The 22,521-nt window shown below is 40.4% G+C and overlaps 1 protein-coding gene across 6 annotated transcripts in view; it reads left to right on the forward strand.

The window, feature by feature from the left end:
- Positions 1–2,485: 2,485 nt before the first annotated feature.
- FSIP1 (fibrous sheath interacting protein 1) overlaps positions 2,486–22,521 on the forward strand; it is a 161,559-nt gene continuing 141,523 nt past the window's right edge. For 3 of the 6 annotated variants that reach the window (XM_054026976.1, XM_054026972.1, XM_054026971.1), the window contains exons 1-6: positions 2,486–2,601; positions 5,122–5,253; positions 8,206–8,383; positions 11,354–11,526; positions 17,050–17,143; positions 20,257–20,355. In XM_054026976.1, coding sequence (XP_053882951.1) covers positions 5,128–5,253; positions 8,206–8,383; positions 11,354–11,526; positions 17,050–17,143; positions 20,257–20,355 — 670 coding nt within the window. In that variant the 5' untranslated portion in view covers positions 2,486–2,601; positions 5,122–5,127. Of the gene's footprint in view, positions 2,602–5,121; positions 5,254–8,199; positions 8,384–11,353; positions 11,527–17,049; positions 17,144–20,256; positions 20,356–22,521 lie in introns of those variants that run through there. The other 3 variants (XM_054026973.1, XM_054026975.1, XM_054026977.1) reach the window with 3 other exon arrangements.

The following is a 22,521-nucleotide window of genomic DNA, read 5'->3' on the forward strand; positions in this document are numbered from 1 at the left end:
CCCTTAAATCAGAACTTTTTATAGGGAACCGGTTGCTAAGAAATGAAAGGCTTTTTTTTACATGAATTTTTTTTTTTTAAGTCATCCCTGCCGGGGCCCCGCCAAAAATGTTCGAATTGGGCCCCATACTTCCTAAAGCCGGCCCTGGTTCATGGGCACGCAAGTTCTAATAAATTGCTGTTGGCTCAAGAATGTAGCATAAGCTGGAAGCAAGGTTGACTCAAGTTGAATGTGTCACACAGCTCCTATCATCTCAACCTAGCTTTTGTTCTAAAAAAACTAGACACTTACAAAGAAAACTGTTGAAGTTGTTGACTGTAGTATGATGGTGGATTCTATGGGATTTCACCTTTCCACAAATTAGCATTATATGTTAGAAATATTGGGCTAGATTAATCCCTGTACTGGTTTCTGTGGTGGCTTGCACCTCTTCCATTCAGGGATTTGTGGAGGTCAGTGCAAACTTGTGCCCCTATTGTAATGGCTCCTGTGAACATGCCTCCCTGTCTGTCCCCACCCTGCTCTGGAATGTTCCCTGAGCTTGTTATTCCTGAATAGGTGGCATACAAACCCCCTTGCCCCTGCACTACTGTCATGGATCCTTGGCATCAGCCCAGCTGCCACAAAGGAGCCATAGGGCAATGAGTAATTGGGCCAATTGTTGAGACAGCACTGGATGGCAGAAGGAATGGTAATAAGATAAAGCCTTTTGCCTCTATAAGGTGTTCAGATCCATCCCAAGTAAGTAACAGTTGTGACCACAAGTAATAATCATTTGACTGTTCAGTGGTTTTAGTCTAGTTCCAAATGGATAAGTGTCCACATAATCAAAAAACCCTGCCATCATGATTGGCACCCTTGTTAGTAAGCTGAGCAGAGAGCGGGATGGTTATGATGACTCTTTCACTAATAGGTCAGGGCTGATATACCTATTGGTGTGGGGAATGTTGCCCTGCTGCTGCTAGTTCATTACTTGCTCTATGAATAAACACAGAAAGAGATTATTTCTTTGAATTCTTGGGAGGCACTGAAATACTGCTGGGCTGGTTATCCTAGACAGAGAGGATTTCAGTTTTCACGTCTAAATGTCCAGCACCCTTTGTAATCAATATCACTCATTCAAAAATATTTCTAAAGAATCATTCATTATCTGGAGGTATGTGTTGTGATGTGACAGGATATAGACCGTACAAAAATGAGGGCAAACACCAGCGAATAAGACTGAGCCCCTATCATGGAGTATATATGTGTATCCAATAGGCACCTACCGGTATCTATATTTCTGGAGAAACTTTCCTGACACGTAGAAAAGCCACAGTTGGAAACTCTTACTGAGGGATACAGCAATTACCTGCCAACAAGTGAACCAATTAAAGAGCTATGAAGGATGTGTGGTCTAGAAAGCCTGAAGCTATCAAGTTAACTGCTAAAGGTCAGATTATAGTTTGGAATATTGGAATACTAACTCTAACCCTCTTCCCCATTTTAGCAGGTGCTACTCTGAAGTAACGGTCATTCACATTCAATCCTATGTAAGTTGTTACGAGTTTAACCCATCCAGAAACCCTATTATAGTGAGAGATTCCTGGAGCCCCATGGAATTTAGATACAATGTGCACACAAAAAAGGGCAGCTTGCTGCACCATCTAGTGGATGAAAAGGGACTTTATGAATTTCTTTAGCTTTTCATCAAGAATTTTTAACAAATTGTTTTAAAATTATTTCATTACCTAGTTTACTAATATTTTAAACGGTAAAAGTTAATTAATTTTGAAAATGTAGTTTACATTTCACTTATTCTTGTCCATTCTCCCAGTTTTAGGGTGACCAGATGTCCCAATTTTATAGGGACAGTCCCGATATTGGAGGCTTTTTCTTATATAGAAGCGTATTACCCCGTCCTGATTTTTCACACTTGCTGTCTGGTCACCCTACCCAGTTTGGACAACAGAAAAGGGTCTCGTGAGTTTCAATGTAGGTTTTCTAGCCAGGGAGAGGGAGTTTCGCTTCAGCAGGGAGTGGAAAGTTGCCGCCAGTGGCACGCTCTCTGTCCCGTCTGAAAGCAGGGCTGGCGCCGCTGTGCTTACGCTGGGCACGAGCTTGCCAGGCTTAGTCACACTATTCGCTTATTTACAGAACAGAGCTTTAATTTCAACGAGAGCACTTGCGGCGTCAGGTCTAGAACCATGAGAAAAGGTGGCACGACGAGTCCCTCACAAAGGGAGCGGAGCGGAGCGGCTCCTCCTCTTCGCCCGAACGGGTAAGAGGAAGAAGAACCCTCCCTCAGCTAGGTGCACAGAGGCAGGGCCTGCTCCGGACAGCGATTCCCCCCCGTGAATGGTACCGCCCACTCTCAGGCGACGGCAGGGAGTAAAGAGAGTGGGGTTATAGTTCTCGCGAGAAATAAACTAGGACGTGAAGACCGTAGTTGTTGGTTGGCACGGAAACGGCGTTCCCGGATGTACTATGCACGAGAGCGCAGCGAGGCTGGGAAACGGGCTCGGTGCGCCAGCCTGCACAGGGAGGGGAGCGGAGCGGAGCGGGGCACGCGCGACCCCGCGCTGAGTCCGTTGTTGCAGTGCCTGGCTGCGCTCCCGCAGGGTGAGTGTAGGGGCGGAGCTGGGTGGAGTCGGGGCCGCGCACGCTGTGGGGCTCTGGTCTGTTGTCCTCCTTAGGGCTGGGAGCTGAGGGTCTGTTGGAGGGGAGGGCAGGGCTGCTGAGTGCCATTGAGCCAAACTGTACATCCTGTTTCTGATGGAAACTACATCGAGTCGGGGGTGCAGTAGCACCCCCAGTTCTTGCACCTGTGGATGAGGGGAGTGGGGGGCTCCTCCCCAGAGCCTCGCCCTCGCTGCATCCACTGTAATGGGCAACACAGGAAGACGACATACAGGGCATTCTCCAGAGGGGAGCTAACCAGGGCCATGCATCCCACTGGTTGCCCCAGGGCAGGAGTTCCATGCCGCTGGGCCCGAGAAGTGTATTCTGCTGCCTGGGTTTGCACTGTTCCAAATGCACCCACATATAGCGTGGTAGAGCACTGAAGGGGGCCATGTGGCAAGCGTTGCCTGGCAGCAGCACCCGCCACTAATCTTGAGGGAAGCATGCCTGGGGGCCCAGGTATTTGCATCCAGCTGTCTCAAGGAAGAGACTTCTTGGGTGTAGGTTATTCCCTGTACATGATGGAATAACCAGTGTGCAAGAAGTGCTTCAGCTATGTGATTGGCAATGTCTGATTACATCTGTTGTTGGCTGTTTTGTAGCTGTGTTGGTCCCAGATGTGAGAGTGACCAGGTGGGTCAGATAATTTCTTTTATTGGACCAGCTTCTGGTGGTGAAAGAGACATGCTTTTGAGGTACATGGATATCTTCTTTAGGTCTGGGAAAGGTGATCTTTTAAAAAATCATTTTTGAAAGAGTATCTTTCCCACACCTGAAGAAGAGCATCTCTAGCTCAAGAGCTGGTCTCTTTCATCACCAGAAGCTAGTCCAATAAAATATATTGCCTCATCTGTATTTTCTCTCTTAGATCTGTTATTAGCATATCTTTCAGCAACCCAAAGAAATATCTAAAATAGACTCAAATATCTTGTCATGTGGCTTATGCTCTCACTTTGGATGAATTGCTTGTACCTAGCCATATAGGGAATTTCAGTCCTTTTCTTTCCATGCTTCTTGAAAAGAAACAATTTTGAATTGATTGAAAACTTTGGCAAAAGTATCTATGAAGTTTAGTTTTAAAAGTTTTCATTTTGGTTTTTTTGGGGGCTTTTTTCTTTTCTTCTTTTTTTAATGCTCTTTCTTCTTTTTTTGCCAAGTCCCACCCTTTTTTCCATTTGGTAACTGAAAAAGGGAGGAAAGAAACTGAAAAATATAAGACAAAATTTTTGTTTTAGTGAAAAAACAATTTCTGATGGCCCAAAATGCTCCTTGACTAAGTTTGAGAATTTTTGACCACCTCAGAAAACTAGATATAAAGAGAAATAAAATGTAAATATATTTTTCAAGTTAACTATTTTAGGAAAATATATCTGAAAGGACACAACAGGAAGAAATTATATGTGTGAGAAGTTGATGACATACTTCTCACCTTTCTGTCTCCCAGGCTCACTACGTCAGTGTTAAATTTGACTTTTTTCTTTTTTCCTCTGTCCATTCTCTTGCTAAGTCTTATTTCTTAATCTTTAATCAGAGTTTCTTCTATTTGATATCCCCATTGATTAAACTCCTTGTTTTTGCAATAGTCAAGTCTCATGTGGATTTACTTTCCATATGCTTTACAAGGCTCATCATTTATCTCAGGCATTTGGGGAGGACAGTGTCTGAAGGTTTGGGAAGATTTATCTAGGCTTGGAGTGTGTGTCATTACTCATCCTTCCATAAATAAATAAGATCAACATACCATGTAACTATATAATTATATGAAATGTTTTAATATGAATGTACATTTAAAGTGTTGCAGCCGAAATATAGGATGTGGAGCCAATTGATTGAATGATTAAAAGCATTGCAAATCAGAATAAATAAGTTCTGGAAATTTCTCCTTTCTGTCATACCTGCCTCTTTTTTGTGTTTGTAAAATGCTGTGTTAATGTAATGTTCTGTATATATGATTTTAAAGAATAATAATATTGTGGTATGCCTTACACTGAAGTGAAAGTCATATTGCCCACTGCCATTTGACTGTAGCATACATTTCACATCATTTACTAGGATGTATTCTATATGTCCACTAAATACTCCAACCTTGCTGTTTTTCTTTTGTTTGATGCTATCTTTGTTGAGCCAAGATTTAAAATGGTCTGTTTTGGTATTTCTTCTTGGTGAGAACATTTTTAGGGATTGAACACACTGTTCAGATACACTTAAAGTGTCTGCCTCCAACCTACTTAATTTTTGGCTGGGTCTGGGACCCTATATAACTCATATACCTAACTTTGTTTTGCACTTTTCTTAAAGGTATGTGTATTGTATACATTGTTTATAAAGGTTGTATAATTTGTTAGGGGTAGGACTTGTAGTTTTGTTTAATTTGTTGCCTAAGCCTTGTGGGGTTTTTTGTTTAATAAATAAGCTATTGATATGTGGTAGCATTTGTTGTTCTCTGTCTGTCCATTTTAGATCACAATGGATATTACAAGGGGAAACTTGGATGAAATTTCAAGGCCTGCATCTAGCTCAAGAGCGCATCCTGTAAGCAGAGCTTTAAGTGCATCTTTGGAGGTTCTAACACCAGAGCCATGCTTATCAAAGGTATGAGCTTTGGCATGTCACAACTTCTGGGTGTCTTATTTTTCCCTATCTGTGAAATGAAAAGAATAAACCTTTGTAAAATAGGTATAACGTGCTTTATGGATGAAAATTGATATCTAAATGCTAGTCAGTATTATCATAGAAAGAAAGTAACTTAAAATGCAGTTCTAGTTTCAAGAATGAGTGTGTGTACACAGGTCAGCTCTTTGTATGTATTTAGAGTAATATTTGCTTGCTTTAATGACTTAACATAAATCTGTACTACTTTTTCCCTCTATTAGCCTAGATCATATTCTGTTTTATGTACCACTAGTCAAATTGTTAACTAAATTCTTCCCTCAATTAAACCTTTGTTACCCCATTGATAACAGGAGGGTTGCCCAGATGTAACTTGGGATAGAATTTGTAATGGTTCGTGGGGTACCCAGGACTGTGAATCACCTTGTTAAAACCTCCCCCCTGCCTCCAGTGTGAGGGAGACTTTCTTGTGCTTAATTGTATATTAGCTCCTTGACACCACCAGTCTGTTAGCTGCCCAAACAAAGTCCTCTAGGCTAGGCCATGTCAGCCCTTACTTTGCCTTGCAGATTATGAATCGGTGCACCCCAGTTCCTGAGCCTCTTTTCAGCATTCCCCTGTAGGGTCCAGCCTCTTATCCGCTAAACACTCACAGAAATATCAGGTCTACTGGCCTCAGGGAACAGTGTACACACCATCTTGAATGATTCAACTCAGGATCATCTCTTTGTATGGTATGACAGCACTGACATATATTTTTAGTGAAAACAACGATACATTTATTATCAAAGATTTGAGATTCAGGCAATAGTGAGTAAAAATAATGGAAACAAAGGGAATGTATAAAACAAAATCATAACATGATTTCTAAAGACTAAACTTAATAGACTAACCTTCTGTCTATATAAGTTTATTTCACCCCAAATGTCCTTTGCAGCATTTCAGCCAAGGTTAGTTGTGATCCTGTTTTTCAGAATGTAATTGCACTGCCTGATTACTTCCTAAGTCGAGGATAAAGGGATGTCTTCCTTACCTTCTCCTTCTATCCCCCAAAGTTCATAGCCTGTACCCAGAGTTTATTCTCCAGTGTGCTGCCTTCCTGTTGATTTCACATCCCTCCACCTGTTGACTTTGTATGGAAATGTGGCTTCCATTGTGTCAACTTACAATGCTCAGTTTACATGTTGACAGAGAGAAGAATAAACATCTTTCCTCTGGCAAACAGAAAACTTGTTAGCCTGTATCAAAGCAGAGCTGACAATCACTCTGTCTGAAGTGTCTCACAACCATGAGTGCCTATCTCAGGACAGGGTGTCAGAAACAGGGAAGACACTCTAAACTGATGGTATGTTCTATAATTAGATTTCACCAACCCAGTAACAAATATGAACTCCTGGATCATTATAACAGTCTTACTGTGAAGTCACAGACAGTCCCCTTAAGCTCTCCAGTCTATCTTGCTACCAAAGCAGGCTGGACTTAGAGATTAAGTGATTGCTCTCACCAAAAATCACACAATATTCAGGTTGCTTCCAGTCCCCAAGAGACCAGTAATTTACCTTAGATCAATTGGTACCCTAGATTTTACACCAAAGACACTGCCTGTAGCCAATCCTGTCATGAACTATCTACAGGCTTATTATCTAGGAAAAAGGCTTGAGTTATTTACAGGTTAAAGCAAGCTAACATGCACACTAATGAGTTGCAGTTTAAAACCTAAGAATGACAGAGTTGCAGTGATCTGTCAATTCAAAACGTCTTTCAGAGCAAACCCAAGGATAATCCTGGGGGTCCTCTTACTTCAGTTTAAATTCTCTGGCCCTGTAAGAGTTCAAACAGCAAATAGATGAAAAATTCTCTTGTGACCCTGTTTTCTTTTACAGTTAGGCCTACACGACAGAGTTAGGCTGACTTCCGTCGACATAACCATGTTAAGTATCAGAGGGGTAGCCGTGTTAGTCTGAAGAAGTGAGGTTCTTACCCACGAAAGCTTATGCTCCCAATACTTCTGTTAGTCTCAAAGGTGCCACAGGACCCTCTGTTGCTTATAACCACGTTAGTGTCTTCACTAAAATTTTGCTCCTGCTGCTGTAACTTAACTTAACTCCACCTCCACAAGCGACGTAGAGTTTAGATTGACATAGGCTGTTAGTGGCCTCCAGGAGGTGTCCCACGATGCCCCACCTTGACCACTCTGGTCACCGTTGTGAATTCTGCTGCCCAGTGGCCAGGTACACAGGAAGCTGCCTTTCCCCTTTAAAGCCCCGTGAATTTTTGAAATGGCATTCCATGTTTGCTCAGCTTGGAGAGCTCACATAGCAACTCTCAAGCATATCTGACAACTTCCTAACTAACACTGCAAACAAGTTAGAATAAATGTCATTGCACTTGTAAACTGAGCACACTTGGGAGATCTCATCTAAGTGGAATTCCTGATTAAGCACATCCTGACTAAGGTGAGGGCTCTGTAATGAGTGGAATACAATTAAGAGATGTTTCCAGTGTCATTATTTAATTATTCAACAAATTCCAGTGTAAGTACAGTGTTTGCCCCCACTGTGAAGATATTAATCTTTGAAATCAAATTTGAATTTCAGGGCAAGGAGTGTGGTGTAGTATTATATCAGTGTCTGGGAATCAGGATGCCAGAGTTAAAGTACTGCATTGACTTGCTGTGAGGTTTTGAGCAACTCATTTTATCACTTTGTGCCGCAGTTCACTCATATGTACAATGAGGATAATACCTATGTACCTGACAGAGGTGTTGTAAAGCTTTTTTATTTGTAAAGTGCTGTGAGATCCTTGGATAGAAGCAGCTGCAGAACTGCAAAGTCCGGTTTGGTGTCACTATTATTAGTAGTCATAAGAAAGAAAAGAAAGTATTTTAAAAAGATTAATACTTTTGTGGAAATTGTTAATTTACATAAGTTTTAGGTTTCTTCACCAGTTGATCATAAAGAAGACAATTCACGAAACAGCAGTGTAGAGGAAGACAAAGATGATGATAGCGAGAAGCATGAAATGAAGAAAATGAAAATATCGCCACATACTTCTGAGGGGGAAATTAACTGCATTTTCCAGCAGCAGATACAAAATGCTAATGAGCGTCCAGGTATGAGAATGAATAAGTTTACCTTGTCGGTCAGCAATGCCAACTACTGTTATAGAACTTTGGTAAAATTCTACTCTTGAATCTGCAGATGGGGAATTCTGTGTCTGTAAGAACAGAATGATGGAGTCAAAATTCACGCTGTGGATATGAGAGCAGAACTTTGTTCTTAGTATTTCATATTTGTACTTATGTGAATTAACTTGGAGGAGGAAAAAAAAAAGTCATGGATGACAGGTGCCCTAGCATTTGTCAGTTATCTCAGTTTTTCCAACCTAGCAATTGCAAGTGTACAATATACACCTGAAAAAGAAATATTTTAAATAAAATGAAGTACTGCATTTTCTAATAATAATACTTGGTACTTATAGGAGATCTTCAGATGAAAGGTGTTAATACACTTTACAGATATTAATAAAATAAAACTTCTCAATACTTCTCTCACCCTAAAACATGAGTAAGCATATATTGCCATTTTACAGGTAGGGAGATGAAGGCACTGAAAGCTTAAATGACTTGTTCCAGGTCACACCAAGATTCTGCGGTAGGGCCAGGAGTGAAGCAGATTGCTTGATTCCTAGTCCTGTGTTCAAACTACAAGGTCATAATGTACTGGAATGTGCCTTTTCTAGACAGTAATCTGCTGTGGAGTGTTTTTAGAGATGCTATTTTATGATTGACAGGAAGAAAAATTGTACTTTGTTCTTTTGATATTTAACATTTCAGTCAAATATTTTTAAGTTATATGAAATAATCTATATTTTTGTATGGTCTTTTGTCAATAGATTTCTAGCTCAGTAGGTTCTGAAGATCAGTGTGTTGAAACTCAAGCTTCTAAATTCAATAAAGCATCTCAGTGGAATGTGAAAGAAGGTATTATTTTTCAGATGCACTGAGTTAACAGAGCAGTAAAACAGATTCTTAGAAAAGGCAAAAAAAAAGTCAGAAAATCAAAAAGTATTATCTATGTGGGATGTGGAAGAGTGTTGTTATAATACTTTTCCTTACTAGGCTGTTAAATTCATGTGCAAGTATAAAATTGCTACTTGTGATTCCATAGTTAAGGTTGCAACTGTTGTTCCATATCATTGAGGCCAATAACTTTTTAGGAATTAAAAATGGATTGATTACTCATTTATATGGATAATGAGGCCACTCATAGCAAAAAATATATCATTGACTTTTATGGCTCTGTACCAGTTTATGCCAACTGAGGATATGGCCCAGAGTTGTCAAGTAATTCGTAAGGGAGGCATTATGATCTAGTGCAATGGTCTCTAACCTTTTTACGCTCAAGATCACTTTTTGAATTTAAGGGCAACCCAGGATCTACCCTTCCCAGAGGCCCTGCCCCATTCACTCCATTTCCCCCCCCCATCGCTCGCTCTCCCCCACCCTCACTCACTGTCACCGGGCTGGGGCAGGGGGTTGGGGTTCGGAAGTGGGTGTGGGCTCTGGGCTGGGGCTGGGAGGTTTGCAGTGTGGGAGGGTGTTGGGGTGCAGGAGGGAATTTGGGGTGCTGGCTCTGGGAGAGGTCTCCAGGCTGGGGTTTGGGGTGCAGGAGGGGGTATATGGTGCTGGCTCTGGGAGGGGGGTAAGGGTGCAGGGGGGGGTATAGGGTGTGGCTCCGGGAGGGGGCTCAGGGCTGGGTCTTGGGGTGCGGCCTCCTGCCAGGCGGCACTTACTGCGGGCGGCTCCTGGTTGGTGGCGCAGCAAGGCTAAGGCAGGCTTCCTGCCTGCCCTGGCCCCACACCGCTCCTGGAAGGGGTCAGCATGCACCTGTGGCTCCATGTGCTGCCCCTCTCTGCTGGCACCGCCCCCTCAGCTCCCATTGGCCACAGTTCCCCATTTCTGGCCAATGGGAGCTATGGGGGTGGTGCTTGCATGCAGGAGCAGTGTGCCGACACCCCTGCCGCACCCCCACCCCCATGGGGCCACGGGGGATGCACTGGCCGCTTAGTGGCAGCCCTGCTGCACCACCAGAGATCGCGATCTAGAGATTGTCCCAGTCGGATCGACCAGTCAATTGCGATCAAGTGTTTGGTGACCACTGATCTAGTGACTAGTAAGCCTTGGATCAGAGTTCTGTTCTGGCTCTATTACATGTTTCCATGTAACTCTGGCAGGTCATGTCAACTCTTTCTTCCTCTCTTAGCTTTTCAAATAAGTGGACTTGTGCACATTCCTATAAACAAAGGGGCAATTTTAGTGGGGAATGCCTGCAGAAGAACTATCTTACTAGATCCTGAAATTTCCTTTAAATTTAGAAAAGAAGACCAGACCTGTTCAGAGGCTGATCACAAATATACATTTCTCTGTTGGCATTGACAGAGAATCCTGTTTAATTTTGAAATAATGGTAATTTCTTAAGCATATTATTGTTTCTGTCCTCAACTGCTTATTTCCAGATCAAATGTCAAAATGTACCTGAGTTTTCCATCTTTTGGTATCGAAATTTTTTGTTGAGTAGGTAGAGGAACATATTAAAACTTTAGATGCTTTGTAGCATTTTGAAAATGGAGCAGTTTAAAATCTTGATCTCAAAATGACTTAATTTAATAAAAAAGTTCAGGACACATTTTAGTTGTTAATGAGATTTACCTCTAAAAATCTGAAAGCATGAGAATTTTTTTGAGTTTCAGCCTTATTATTGGATTGTGGTTACAACCTTTGCTATGGATAAACCACTACCTCCCCAGAATAAATATTACATACTTTCCAAACTAGAACTCTGGTCCTATGTGTCCAGAAACACAAACATCTACCACTACCTTTCTACCACAAAGGAAAAGTTCTGTTATCTTCTAGAAGGACCTGTATATTTCTTTCCTGCTGTAACCAACCAACAAAAAGCAACATATGCTAGTGAATGGTCCTATTCCTACTGAAGCTGCTGCCAAATAATTCCTATTGACTGGTGATTATTTTATTAAATGCTTGAAGCTCACATCCTATTTTATATCTAATCTACAGCAAATTCTACCAATCTAGAAAATACTGAAGAGAAGGATATAGATCCTCGGATTCAAGAAGCGATGAAGAAGATGAATAAATTGGACAAGATACTGGCAAAGAAACAATCTAGAGAAAGAGAAATTAAAAAACAAGGCAGAGAAGTGAGGGCAAAACTTTGGGAAGAACTTCAGGTTAGCAATGTGTGTGTGTGTTCTTTTTTTTTTTTTTTTTTTAAATATTTACCAATAAAACAATATCTCAGAATGCTATCTTATGGAAGGGAACAGTCTAGTTCAGCAGTTCCCAAACTGTGGGTCATGACCCCCCTTCAAATAGGGTTGCCAGGGCTGGCTTAGACTTGCTGGGGCCTAAGGCTGAAGCCAAAGACTGATGGCTTCAGCCCTGGGCGATGGTTGCTGCTTTGGCCCTCTTGCCCAGAGTGGTGAGGCTTGGGATTTGCCCCCCACCCCCACCCCCCGGGCAGTGGGGCTCTGGCTTCAGTCCCCCTTCCTAAGGTTGCGAAGTAATTTTTGTTGTCAGAAGGGGGTCGCGGTGCAATGAAGTTTGAGAACCACTGGTCTAGTTTCATGAACACAGTTTATTATTCAATAGTTATTGACTGGTGAAGGACACTGACATGAAAGGGAACAGAAAGAACTGTACATTATTATAATCATCTTATTATTAACCCCTCAGGTCTTGGTTCTCAGATCAGATTTAGTTGCAACTAGAACCTCCTCTCAAACTCTCAGTGCACACACAAAGCATAGGGCAACAGGGAACTATCCTGTACCAATATCCAGTGCTGTTTAAATTGTGTCTGGGAAGCTGAGAGGAAGGAACTACAGTCAGTCATTCTAAGAAGATGATAAACACTGTCCTAGCATTTCAGAGGAAATTCACAAATGATGTCTGTGTATCTCTTGAGGTTTAGATATTGGTGTTGCAAGGGACACACATCAGGGCAAAGTCAGGCTGTCAGCTGAAGCAAAGGACACTCTTTAGTTTGTTCTGACCAAGAGGCTCATGCCAACACTTTTTGGAAAGATCAGTCAGCAACTTCAGACATATTGCAATGTAAGAAACCCATGAGAATTTCTCATTACTGTTACATAATTGATTCCTGAGGACTCACCACTCTTATCAGTTCTTTGGCAATATGAAGATTCCTGTAACAAATTTGATCTGTGTGTAGAATCTACAATCCTCATAAAACTACTTTTCAGCTTCATGGTTGGTAGGTCTCTTCCTTTTCTCCCTGAAAGTATCTTGCATTCTCATTACCTTGTCCAAAGGGGTTTCAGCACTTAGCATGCTCTCAGTGAAAGCTCAGTTACACATTCTGTCAAACATGGTAGTTCTGTGAACTACGCTGGCCTCCATCCACAAGGTCACCATAATTTTCCTCATATAATATGAAGTGGTATTGTAGTCCTTTTTTGGATGCATCCAGACATCCAAAGGAAGTAGCAATGTATAAGTTAGATGTGAACAGAACCTACAGAGGTGATTATAACAAAGGCATTCAAAACCTTTGGTACAACTTCTCCCATTACTATGCACTCTATGAAAAAAGCAGCAATTTTTGTTGGCAGAGAAATCACATGTCTTATGAGGATGTCTGATAGAGCTGGTCAAAACTCAGGGGTTTTGGTTTGCCAAAAATGTTGGTATTTTGCAATTTGCTTTTGGTCTGATTCAGAGCAAAACCAGATTTTACAGAAATTTCTCCCAAAACAAAACAAAACAAAACAATGAGGAATCCTTGTGGCACCTTAGAGACTAACAAATTTATTTGGGCATAAGCTTTTGTGGGCTATAACCTACTTCATCAGATGCATGGAGTGAAAAAAAGTAGGCAGGTATAAATATACAGCACATGAAAAGATCGGAGCTGCCTTACCAAGTGGGGGGTCAGTGCTAACAAGGCCAATTCAATCAGGATGGATATGGCCCATTCCCAACAGTTGACAAGAAGGTGTGAGGATCAACAGAAGGAAAATTATTTTTTTGTAGTGACCCAGCCACTCCCAGTCTTTATTCAGGCCTAATTTGATGGTGTCAAGTTTGCAAATTAATTCCAGTTCTGCAGTTTCTCATTGAAGTCTGTTTTTGAAGTTTTTTTTGTTGAAGAATGGCCACTTTTAAGTCTGTTGTTGAGTGTCCAGGGAGATTGAAGTGCTCTCCTACTGGTTTTTGAATATTACAATTTTTGATGTCTGAGCTGTGTCCGTTTATTCTTTTGCATAGAGACTGTCCGGTTTGGCCAATGTACATGGCAGAGGGGCATTGCTGGCACATGATGGCCTATATAACATTAGATGTGCAGGTGAATGAGTCCCTGATGGTGTGGCTGATGTGGTTGGGTCCTCTGATAGTGTCACTAGAGTAGATATGAGGACAGAATAGGCAACGAGGTTTGCTGCAGGGATTGGTTCCTGGGTTAGTGTTTCTGTTGTGTGGTGTGTAGTTGCTGGTGAATATTTGCTTCAGATTGTGGGGCTGTCTGTAAGCGAGGACTGACCTGTCTCCCAAGGTCTGTGAAAGTGAGGGATCGTCCAGGATAGGTTGTAGATCCTTGATGATGCGCTGGAGAGGTTTTAGTTGGGGGCTGTAGGTGATGGCTAGTGGCGTTCTGTTACTTTCTTTGTTGGGCCTGTCCTATAGTAGGTGACTTCTGGCTCTGTCAATCTGTTTCTTCACTTCCCCTGGTGGATATTGTAGTTTTAAGAACACTTGATGGAGATCCAGTACGTGTTTGTTTCTGTCTGAGGGATTGGAGCAAATGCGGTTGTATCTTAGGGCTTGGCTGTAGACAGTGGATCATGTGATGTGGTCTGGATGAAAGCTGGAGGCATGTAGGTAAGTATAGTGGTCAGTAGGTTTCCAGTATAGGGTGGTATTTATGTGACCATTGCTTATTTGCACTGTAGTGTCCAGAAGTGGATCTCTTGTTTGGACTGGTCCAGGCTGAGGTGGATGGTGAGGTGGAAATAGTTGAAATCCTGGTCGAATTCCTCAAAACCTCCTTCCCATGGGTCCAGATGATGAAGATGTCATCAATGTAGCACAAGTAGAGTAGAGGCACTAGGGGACAAGAGCTGAGGAAGTGTTGTTCTAAGTCAGCCATAAAAATGTTGGCATACTGTGGAGCCATGCGGGTACCCATAGCAGTGCTGCTGACTTGAAGGCATAAATCGTCTCCAAATCTGAAATAATTGTGGGTGAGGACAAAGTCACAAAGCTCAGCCACCAGGTTTGCCGTGACGTTATCGGGGATACTGTTCCTGACGGTTTGTAGTCGATCTTTCTGTGGAATGTTGGTGTAGAGAGCTTCTACATCCATAGTGGCCAGAATGGTGTTTTCTGGAAGATCACCAATGGATTGTAGTTTCCTCAGGAAGTCAGTGGTGTCTCGAAGATAGCTGGGAGTGCTGGTAGCATAGGGCCTGAGGACAGAGTCCACATAGCCAGACAATTCTGCTATCAGGGTGCCAATGCTTGAGATGATGGGGCGTTCAGGATTCCCAGGTTTATGGATCTTGACTAGCAGATAGAATACCCCTGGTTGTGGATCTAGGGTGTGTCTGTGTAGATTTGTTCCAGTGCCTCTTCAGGGAGTTTCTTGAGCAGATGGTGCCATTTCCTTTGGTACCCCTCAGTGGGATGAGAATTTATTTTCGGAAACACGAAAACATGATGATCTTGAATGGAAATATATGAAATTAACATAGCAGTGGTGAAACTGACAAGAATGTCAAGTTTTCTCAGCTGCTGCCTGGGCTCTCCAGCACAGATCAGGTGTGTCTAGCAGAGTGTCCTCTCAACCCCCAGACAACTGATTCTCAGTGTTTTTGCCCAGCCAGTCCCAATCTCACCATTTTTCGTGTCCCAATCTATTTCCTGCTGTGGAGCATGCTCACTTGGTCTGTGGTGATGGCACCATGCACTGTCCAATCACATGTAGGAGCTGTGAGGGAATAAGTGCACACAGACTGTCAGGACTGAGATCCCCACTTTGAACTTTAGGGTACAAATGTAGGGGCCTGCGTGAAAAACTTCTAAGCTTAACTACCAGCTTAGCTCTGGTTCGGCTGCCACCATCAATGGATTCCCTCCCTGGGAAGCCTTGAAAAACCCTCACCAAATCCCTGGTGAAAACAAATCCAAAACCCCTTGGATCTTAAAACAAGGAGAAATTAACCATTCCCCTCCTTCCTCCCACCAACTCCTGGTGAATCAGTTCCAACCCCCCCCCGGGATCTACAACAGGGAGAAATTAACCATCCCCCCTCCTTCCTCCCACCAACTCCTGGTGAATCAAGATCCAAAACCCCTTTGGATCTAAAACAAGGAAAAATCAATCAGGTTCTTAAAAAGAAGGTTTTTAATTAAAGAAAAAGGTAAAAATCATCTCTGTAAAATCAGTATGGAAATTAACCTTACAGGGTAATCAAACTTAAAGAGCTCAGAGGACTCCCCTCTAGTCTCAGGTTCAAAGTACAGCAAACAAAGATAAACACTCTAGTAAAAGGTACATTTACAAGTTGAGAAAAACAAAGGAAAACTAACACGCCTTGCCTGGCTATTTACTTACAAGTTTGAAATAGGAGAGGCTTGTTTAGAAAGATGTGGAGAACCTGGATTGATGTCTGGTCCCTCTCAGTCCCCGAGAACGAACACACTCCCAAACAAAGAACACAAACAAAAGCCTTCCCCCCCCCCCCAAGATTTGAAAGTATCTTGTCCCCTTATTGGTCCTTTAGGTCAGATGCCAGCCAGGTTACCTGAGCTTCTTAACCCTTTACAGGGAAAAGGATTTTGGAGTCTCTGGCCAGGAGGGATTTATAGTACTGTACACAGGACAGCTATTACCCTTCCCTTTATAGTTATGACACAGACTCTTTGGAGATTTTAGCTGCTAACCTCAGTCTCTGCTGAGCATGTGTGGACTGAAATTTTTCAAAGACTTATAACTTGGCCCAACAATAAAAGGTACATTCCTGACAAAAAGCCCACCCCTTTCAAGTCCCTGCTCCAATGTGTGGGAATACTAGAGCTTCTCACCAAAAAGGTCACCAGAATTTTGTTAACATTACAGAACATATTTTTCCCAAACCTCATTCTCAGAAATGAACTATTGTGGCTGAAACTTTCCAAAAAATCAGCTTGAAGTCTGGGAAATTTCAGACCAAACCGTTATATTTAGGCAAGGTTATGAGTAGGTGAAAATAGAGTCTTATATTGGGAAGTGTCTTGCAATGTTAATAATAGGCAGTGCTACCAGCCCCGCATATAATATGTATAAAATTTGGTTTGAAATGTTAAAGCAGTATATGCAATGTAAATCATACTGCAAATCTACCAGGATTCAAATTTATGTATTTATAAAACTATATAGTAGTTCCTACAATCCATATATAGATGATGTACAATAATTCTAAGAGTATACAGAGCTTAAAAATCTGTGCTACTTTCATAAATGCTCAGAGGGTCTAAGACATTCAAATCACACAAAAAAGTAAGAGAAAAACAGTAAGAAAATAATGTTTACCCAAAAGCTTGATTGACAAAAAAGGCTTTTGGTGTGTGATCTGAAGTTTGCTAGACTTGGGGCTCTGATAGGTCATCAGGAAAAGTATTTTACTGTAATTCCAATCTGATCATATATTTGTTGCCATCTTATATTTTCAAACTTTCCCTCTTTTAAATAGTCTGTAACCTCACTAAGTGCTTCAGGAACTCAAGAGGAGATAGAAAATACAAACAAATTTTTAGCTTTGACCTCCTCATTGCAGGAAACCATTGGTAAGTAAGTAAAACAGGTAAATGATAAATATCTCATAAGATTATTGTATATGTTGATTATAGCTGTATTTCTGTAAGTTCTAAGATATCACTGCTATTAAAATAGATAAAATGTTTTCCATAACAAGTGCAGTTTTAAACTTTTATCAATAAAATAGTCCTTACATGTAAAAACTTGTAGAGACAATTTTTCTAAACCTCAAACTGAATAAAAAGTATTTTTGCTGCTGCACATGCCTTCACAAGGCAGTATTGCTTTACAGATTTTTCTTTGCAATAGTTCTGCAGTATTTCAAATGACTGGGTAGCCGTGAAGGTTTAACTAAGTAGAAGCAAGATAGGAGAAATGTGAATAACTTATGTCTGTGATAGATAAATCAGGGCTGATGTTAGAAAAAATAATTCTAAGCTGCTTTATAAACTGAGTTGGCGAATCCCATTTTATTGTAATCAGTACAGAACTCTGTATTTGTCTTCAGAATCTAACTATTGGCAATTTTATCTTCATTTTTTATCCCTCACATTTACATTTTGACCTTTGATCCCTAGCCATTCAGCCTTGTCTGAAAATTCATCAGCAAAGCTAAACATTTTTAAAAGGCCCTATCCAGCAGAGCAGATATATGGTCTCCTGCGGTGTAAGGCCGTGGCCATAACTATCCTATTGAAAAGGAAGGTTGGCCCAGCAAATGCTCTGAATACTGCTGCTTCTGCTTCTCAGAAGGAATGACTTTAAAATACTGTAGAAAGAAATCTGGAAAATAAGTATCTGCTTTACTGAAACAAAGGATATTTAACCTACAGCCTATAACACTCTTTACCTGGGCTACTCCGGAACATTTCAAATGGAACTGGAATTCCAGTGCATTGAGCGTCTATCGTACAGCACGCTAAGTAAACCTCTGGTTACAACAATAATCAGATTCAGAGTTTCAAAAATATACCTTAATGAATTTTAACATTCCGGTTATTAAATTCAGGGTCAGACAGCTTTTTGAAGACATACACAGCATTCTGTGGGGTAGGTGGCTATGCAGCGTTGTTACAAAGAATAATTTAACAATAACTCTTTTGCATTTAAAATGCAGCAAATACACCTGCTTTGCTCTTACCACCTTTGATTTTGACTGCACTTTGCACTGAATTACCTTGGCAATGCTTATATTGCTTTCAAATGTATTAATTGTTTTGTCCAGCTCTTAAACACAGACTTTTTCTTTTTGGTTGGTGAAAGATTTCTTGGAGTACAAATTTTTGACCTCTGTAATCTAAAAAAATATTTCAACCTCTTAAATAAAAGAATTACCAAAAGTTGTCTTTTGGTAGCCTGTTGCACTGTAGAATTTTGATTCTCACCACCTCGTGCATTCCAAACTTAAAAATATTATATTATTGGCTGTTACAAAATTTAATGAGAGAATCTTTACTTGGAATCATCTTGGATTATAATTGTTTCTTTTCCTATCACAATGGTTTTTTTGTATAGTTGTCTGACCATTAACGTTCGACTTGTTGTGACTTTGTGTAGTTTTATAACTGAATTGTACCATTCTGTGCTGTACTTTTTGAAAATGGTAAAGAAGTATACACAGGAGAAGAGGATTTTTACATTAATAACTGCATAACATTTATTTAGTTTACTGTTCAGGGGCAAAAAACACAAGATTTACAAATCAGCTTTACAGCAATTTAAAACTGTCCAGTAGGTGTCAGCATCTAATAAAAAGAATATGCTTTACTAGGTCTCTTAACCTTTAAAATATGGAAAGAAAATTTGTTTATGAGGTTATTATTAACAAACTCCACACTGCACTTCCTTTTTCTTTTCAAAGGTAATTACTGCTGTATGGGTCATGTGGATTTTGATGCATGGCATCAGGACAGTTGTGTGCATAGTGTAGATTTTTCCAGGGTCCTCCTTGCCTCAAGGTTTTATGCAATATGTTAATACTTTTCATTCATCAGGTCATTTTGTATGATTGGCAGCAGAGGAACTTTCCCTGGTTGAAAATAAAGAAATGAACGTAATTAACTTTGTCTTTTAGCGCTTGAATATTTAGCTTTTATTTGATTTGATGACAATACATGATGCAAGGAAAGCTGTTTTGAAAATATTCTGTTTTCAAAAGAGTCATTAGAGTATCAAATGCCAGCTACATCTACAAAATCACTTATATCCAGCCACTTGTGTCTCAACCTCTCTAGCAGCAGAAACACATCTGTCCTAATTGTGGCAGAAATTAGACTCTGCAGCTATAAAACTCTCATTCAGTTGTTACTAAATGACAATCATCATCATGCTTTCAGTTGAGAAGGATAGTATTAATTTATTGTTTAGTTGATATTCGTTATATCTCTCAAATGTACGCAGATTCTTACAGTATGTGCTCTTTAAGTGTGCACAGATTGCAGAGCGGCCAGTGAGGGGCTTCTCCTTAACCTGCACTCTCTGGCTAATTCTTGCCAGGAGCATGACTAACACTTGGAGTACTTGAAGCAGCTCTTGAGCACTGGGATGTTTGGTACCCATTTCTCCCAGATCACACTCCTGACAGAGGCTAGTTGGATTTCTGACAACTTGGGCATAGCTAGACACCCGCTGTGAAAATCCCCTGGGCACTTAACTTTCAATTGAACCTCTAGATGATTCCCAAATGTCTATTCATGTCTACTGAAGCTTTTGAACATTTTGGCCTTAGGCTGTATCACTTACGTATAATTACCAGCACTATAGAAGCTTGCAAATGCATCAGAAGAAAAAAACGTGTAATCCCATTTACTCAAAACCTCTATCAGACTTCATAGATACATCAGAAGTGGTATAATACATTTTGATATTTTCTTCCAATCTTACTTGCCCTTGTTCATAATGATTCTTTTACTCACATATTGACTCCCTTACTCACCTCTCTTCTTTTCTTTTACTCCATCTATTCTATCTCTTGTAAAATGTTTTATTGTATTGTTGTAACTCCTTGAAGAAAACCAGTAATAAACCTCTATGACTCTTGACTATCATACTTGGAGAAATGTACGTAAATCATAATGTTAAGTCACAAAAATTTGCTTTAAATAAGTATTCAACAATTATTCAATACACTTCTAATTAACAGATCCTTCCCATTCTGAAGAAAATGAAATATTTATTTCAGTATTTCACACACAAATTAATTCAGAAGATTACGACCGCAATGAAAAGCAAGCTGTACAGGGTAAGCCCTTATTACAGTTCTGTAATTATGTAATGAGCTTTTGTATTCTGGATTTGAATGAGTAAAATGTTCCAAAAAATCAAGTCTGAAAGGGAAGCATTATATGCCATATAGATGTTAAAAAACATAACATTCCCGTAATGTATGGAATATAAATAGGAAATACAAGCTTACATCCTGATTGAAAAATTTAGGAGTTTATCAACAATGTGGTTCTTTTTGGAAATTGAATAAAATTTATCTCTGTTATTAATCTAATACTGATAATCATAGGATCGTAGAAATGTGTAGCTGAAAGGGTCCTCTAGTCCAGGGCCTGCACCGAGGCACCACCAGTTAAAACCTAGACCATCTGTGACAGATGTTTGTCTAAACTGTTCTTAAAACTCGATGATGGTGATTCTACAACCTCCATGGAAGCCTATTCCAGAGTTTTAATATCTAACATAAATCTTCTTTGCTGTAGATTAAGACCTTTAATTCTTTTCCTAATTCCCATGGACATAGAAAACAATTGATCACCATCCTCTTTATAACAGCCCTGAACATGTCTGAAGACTTTTAGCAGGTCCCTCCTCAGTCTTCTTTTTTCATGACTAAATATGCCCTTTTTTTTAATTTTATTTTTTTTAACATTTCTTCCTAGGTCAGGCTTTTTAAACCTTTTCTCATTTTTGTTGTTCTCCTCTAGACTCTCTCCAGTTTGTCCACATCTTTTCTGAAATGTGGTGCCTCAAATACTCCAGCTGTGGCCTCACCAGTGTCGAGTAGAGCGGGGCAATTACCTTCTGTGTTTTATATATGACACTCCCGTTAAAACACCCCAGAATATTAACCTTCTTTGCAATTGCATCATTGTGTTGATTCATATTCAATTTGTGATGCACTGTAACCTCCAGATCTTATTCAGCAGTACTACCACCTCATCAGCTATTCCCCATTTTGTAACTGTGCATTTGATTTTTCCTTCCTAAGGGAAGTACTTTGCACTTGTCTTTATTGAATGTCATCTTGTTGAATTCAAACCAATTCTCCAGTTTTTCAAGGTCATTTTGAATTCTAATCCTGTCCTTCAAAGGGCTTGAAACTCCTCTTAGCTTCGCGTCATCTGCAAATTTTATAAGCATACTTTCCACTCCCATGTGGAATCAAGCTATATATTATCTGCCACCTAGTTTGACCAAACCATTGATACTACACTTTTGAGTATGGTCTTTCAAATAGTTGTTCTCCAGCCGTATAGTAATTTTATCTAGACCATATTTCTGTAGTTTGCTTATGAGAATGTCACGTGGGACTGTGTCTAAAGCCTTACTGAAATCAAGATATATCACCTCTACTGCTTCCCCCCCATTCACTGGGCCAGTAACTCTGACAAAGAAGGAAATTAGTTTGGTTTGGCATGATTTGTTCTTGACAATCCATAGTGGTTATTCCTTATAATCCTGTTATTCTCTGGGTGCTTACAAATTGATGGTTTAATAATTTGTTCCCGTATCTTTCCAGGTATCAAAGTTAGGCTGACTGGTCTGTAATTCCTCCGGTCCTCTTTGTTTCCCCTTTGAAAGATAGATACTATGTTTGTCCCTCTCCAGTCCTCTGGCACCTCACCTGTCCTCGATGAGTTCTCAAAGATAATTGCTAATGTGTCTGAGATTGCTTCAGCTAGTTCTTTAAGTACCCTAAGGTGAATTTCATCAGGCCCTGACAGCTTGAATACATCTAACTTATCTAAATATTCTTTGACCAGCTCTTTCTCTGTTTTGGCTTGTGTTCCTTTCCCCTTGTTGTTAATATTAATTGTGTTGAGTATCTGATCACCATTAACCTTTTTAATTGAGACTGAAGAAAAATAGGTGTTAAACACCTAAGCCTTCTTGATATCATCAGTAATTAGCTCTCCTTCCTTGCTAAGTAGAGGACCTACACTTTCCTGTGCCTTTTTCTTGCTCCTAATGTATATAAAGAACCTGTTCTTATGGCACGTTATGTCTCTTGGTAGATGTAAATCATTTTGCCTTAGCCTTTTTTATTTTGTCCTTACATGCTTGTGCTGTTCTTTTGTATTCATCCTTACGTTTGTCCATGTTTCCACTTTTTATAGGATTCCTTGTTGATTTTCAGGTAAATAAAGTGCTCCTGACTGAGTCATACACTTACTATGAG

The sequence above is a fragment of the Malaclemys terrapin genome, chromosome 4 (genome assembly GCF_027887155.1).
Source record: "Malaclemys terrapin pileata isolate rMalTer1 chromosome 4, rMalTer1.hap1, whole genome shotgun sequence".
Lineage (NCBI taxonomy): Eukaryota > Metazoa > Chordata > Testudines > Emydidae > Malaclemys > Malaclemys terrapin.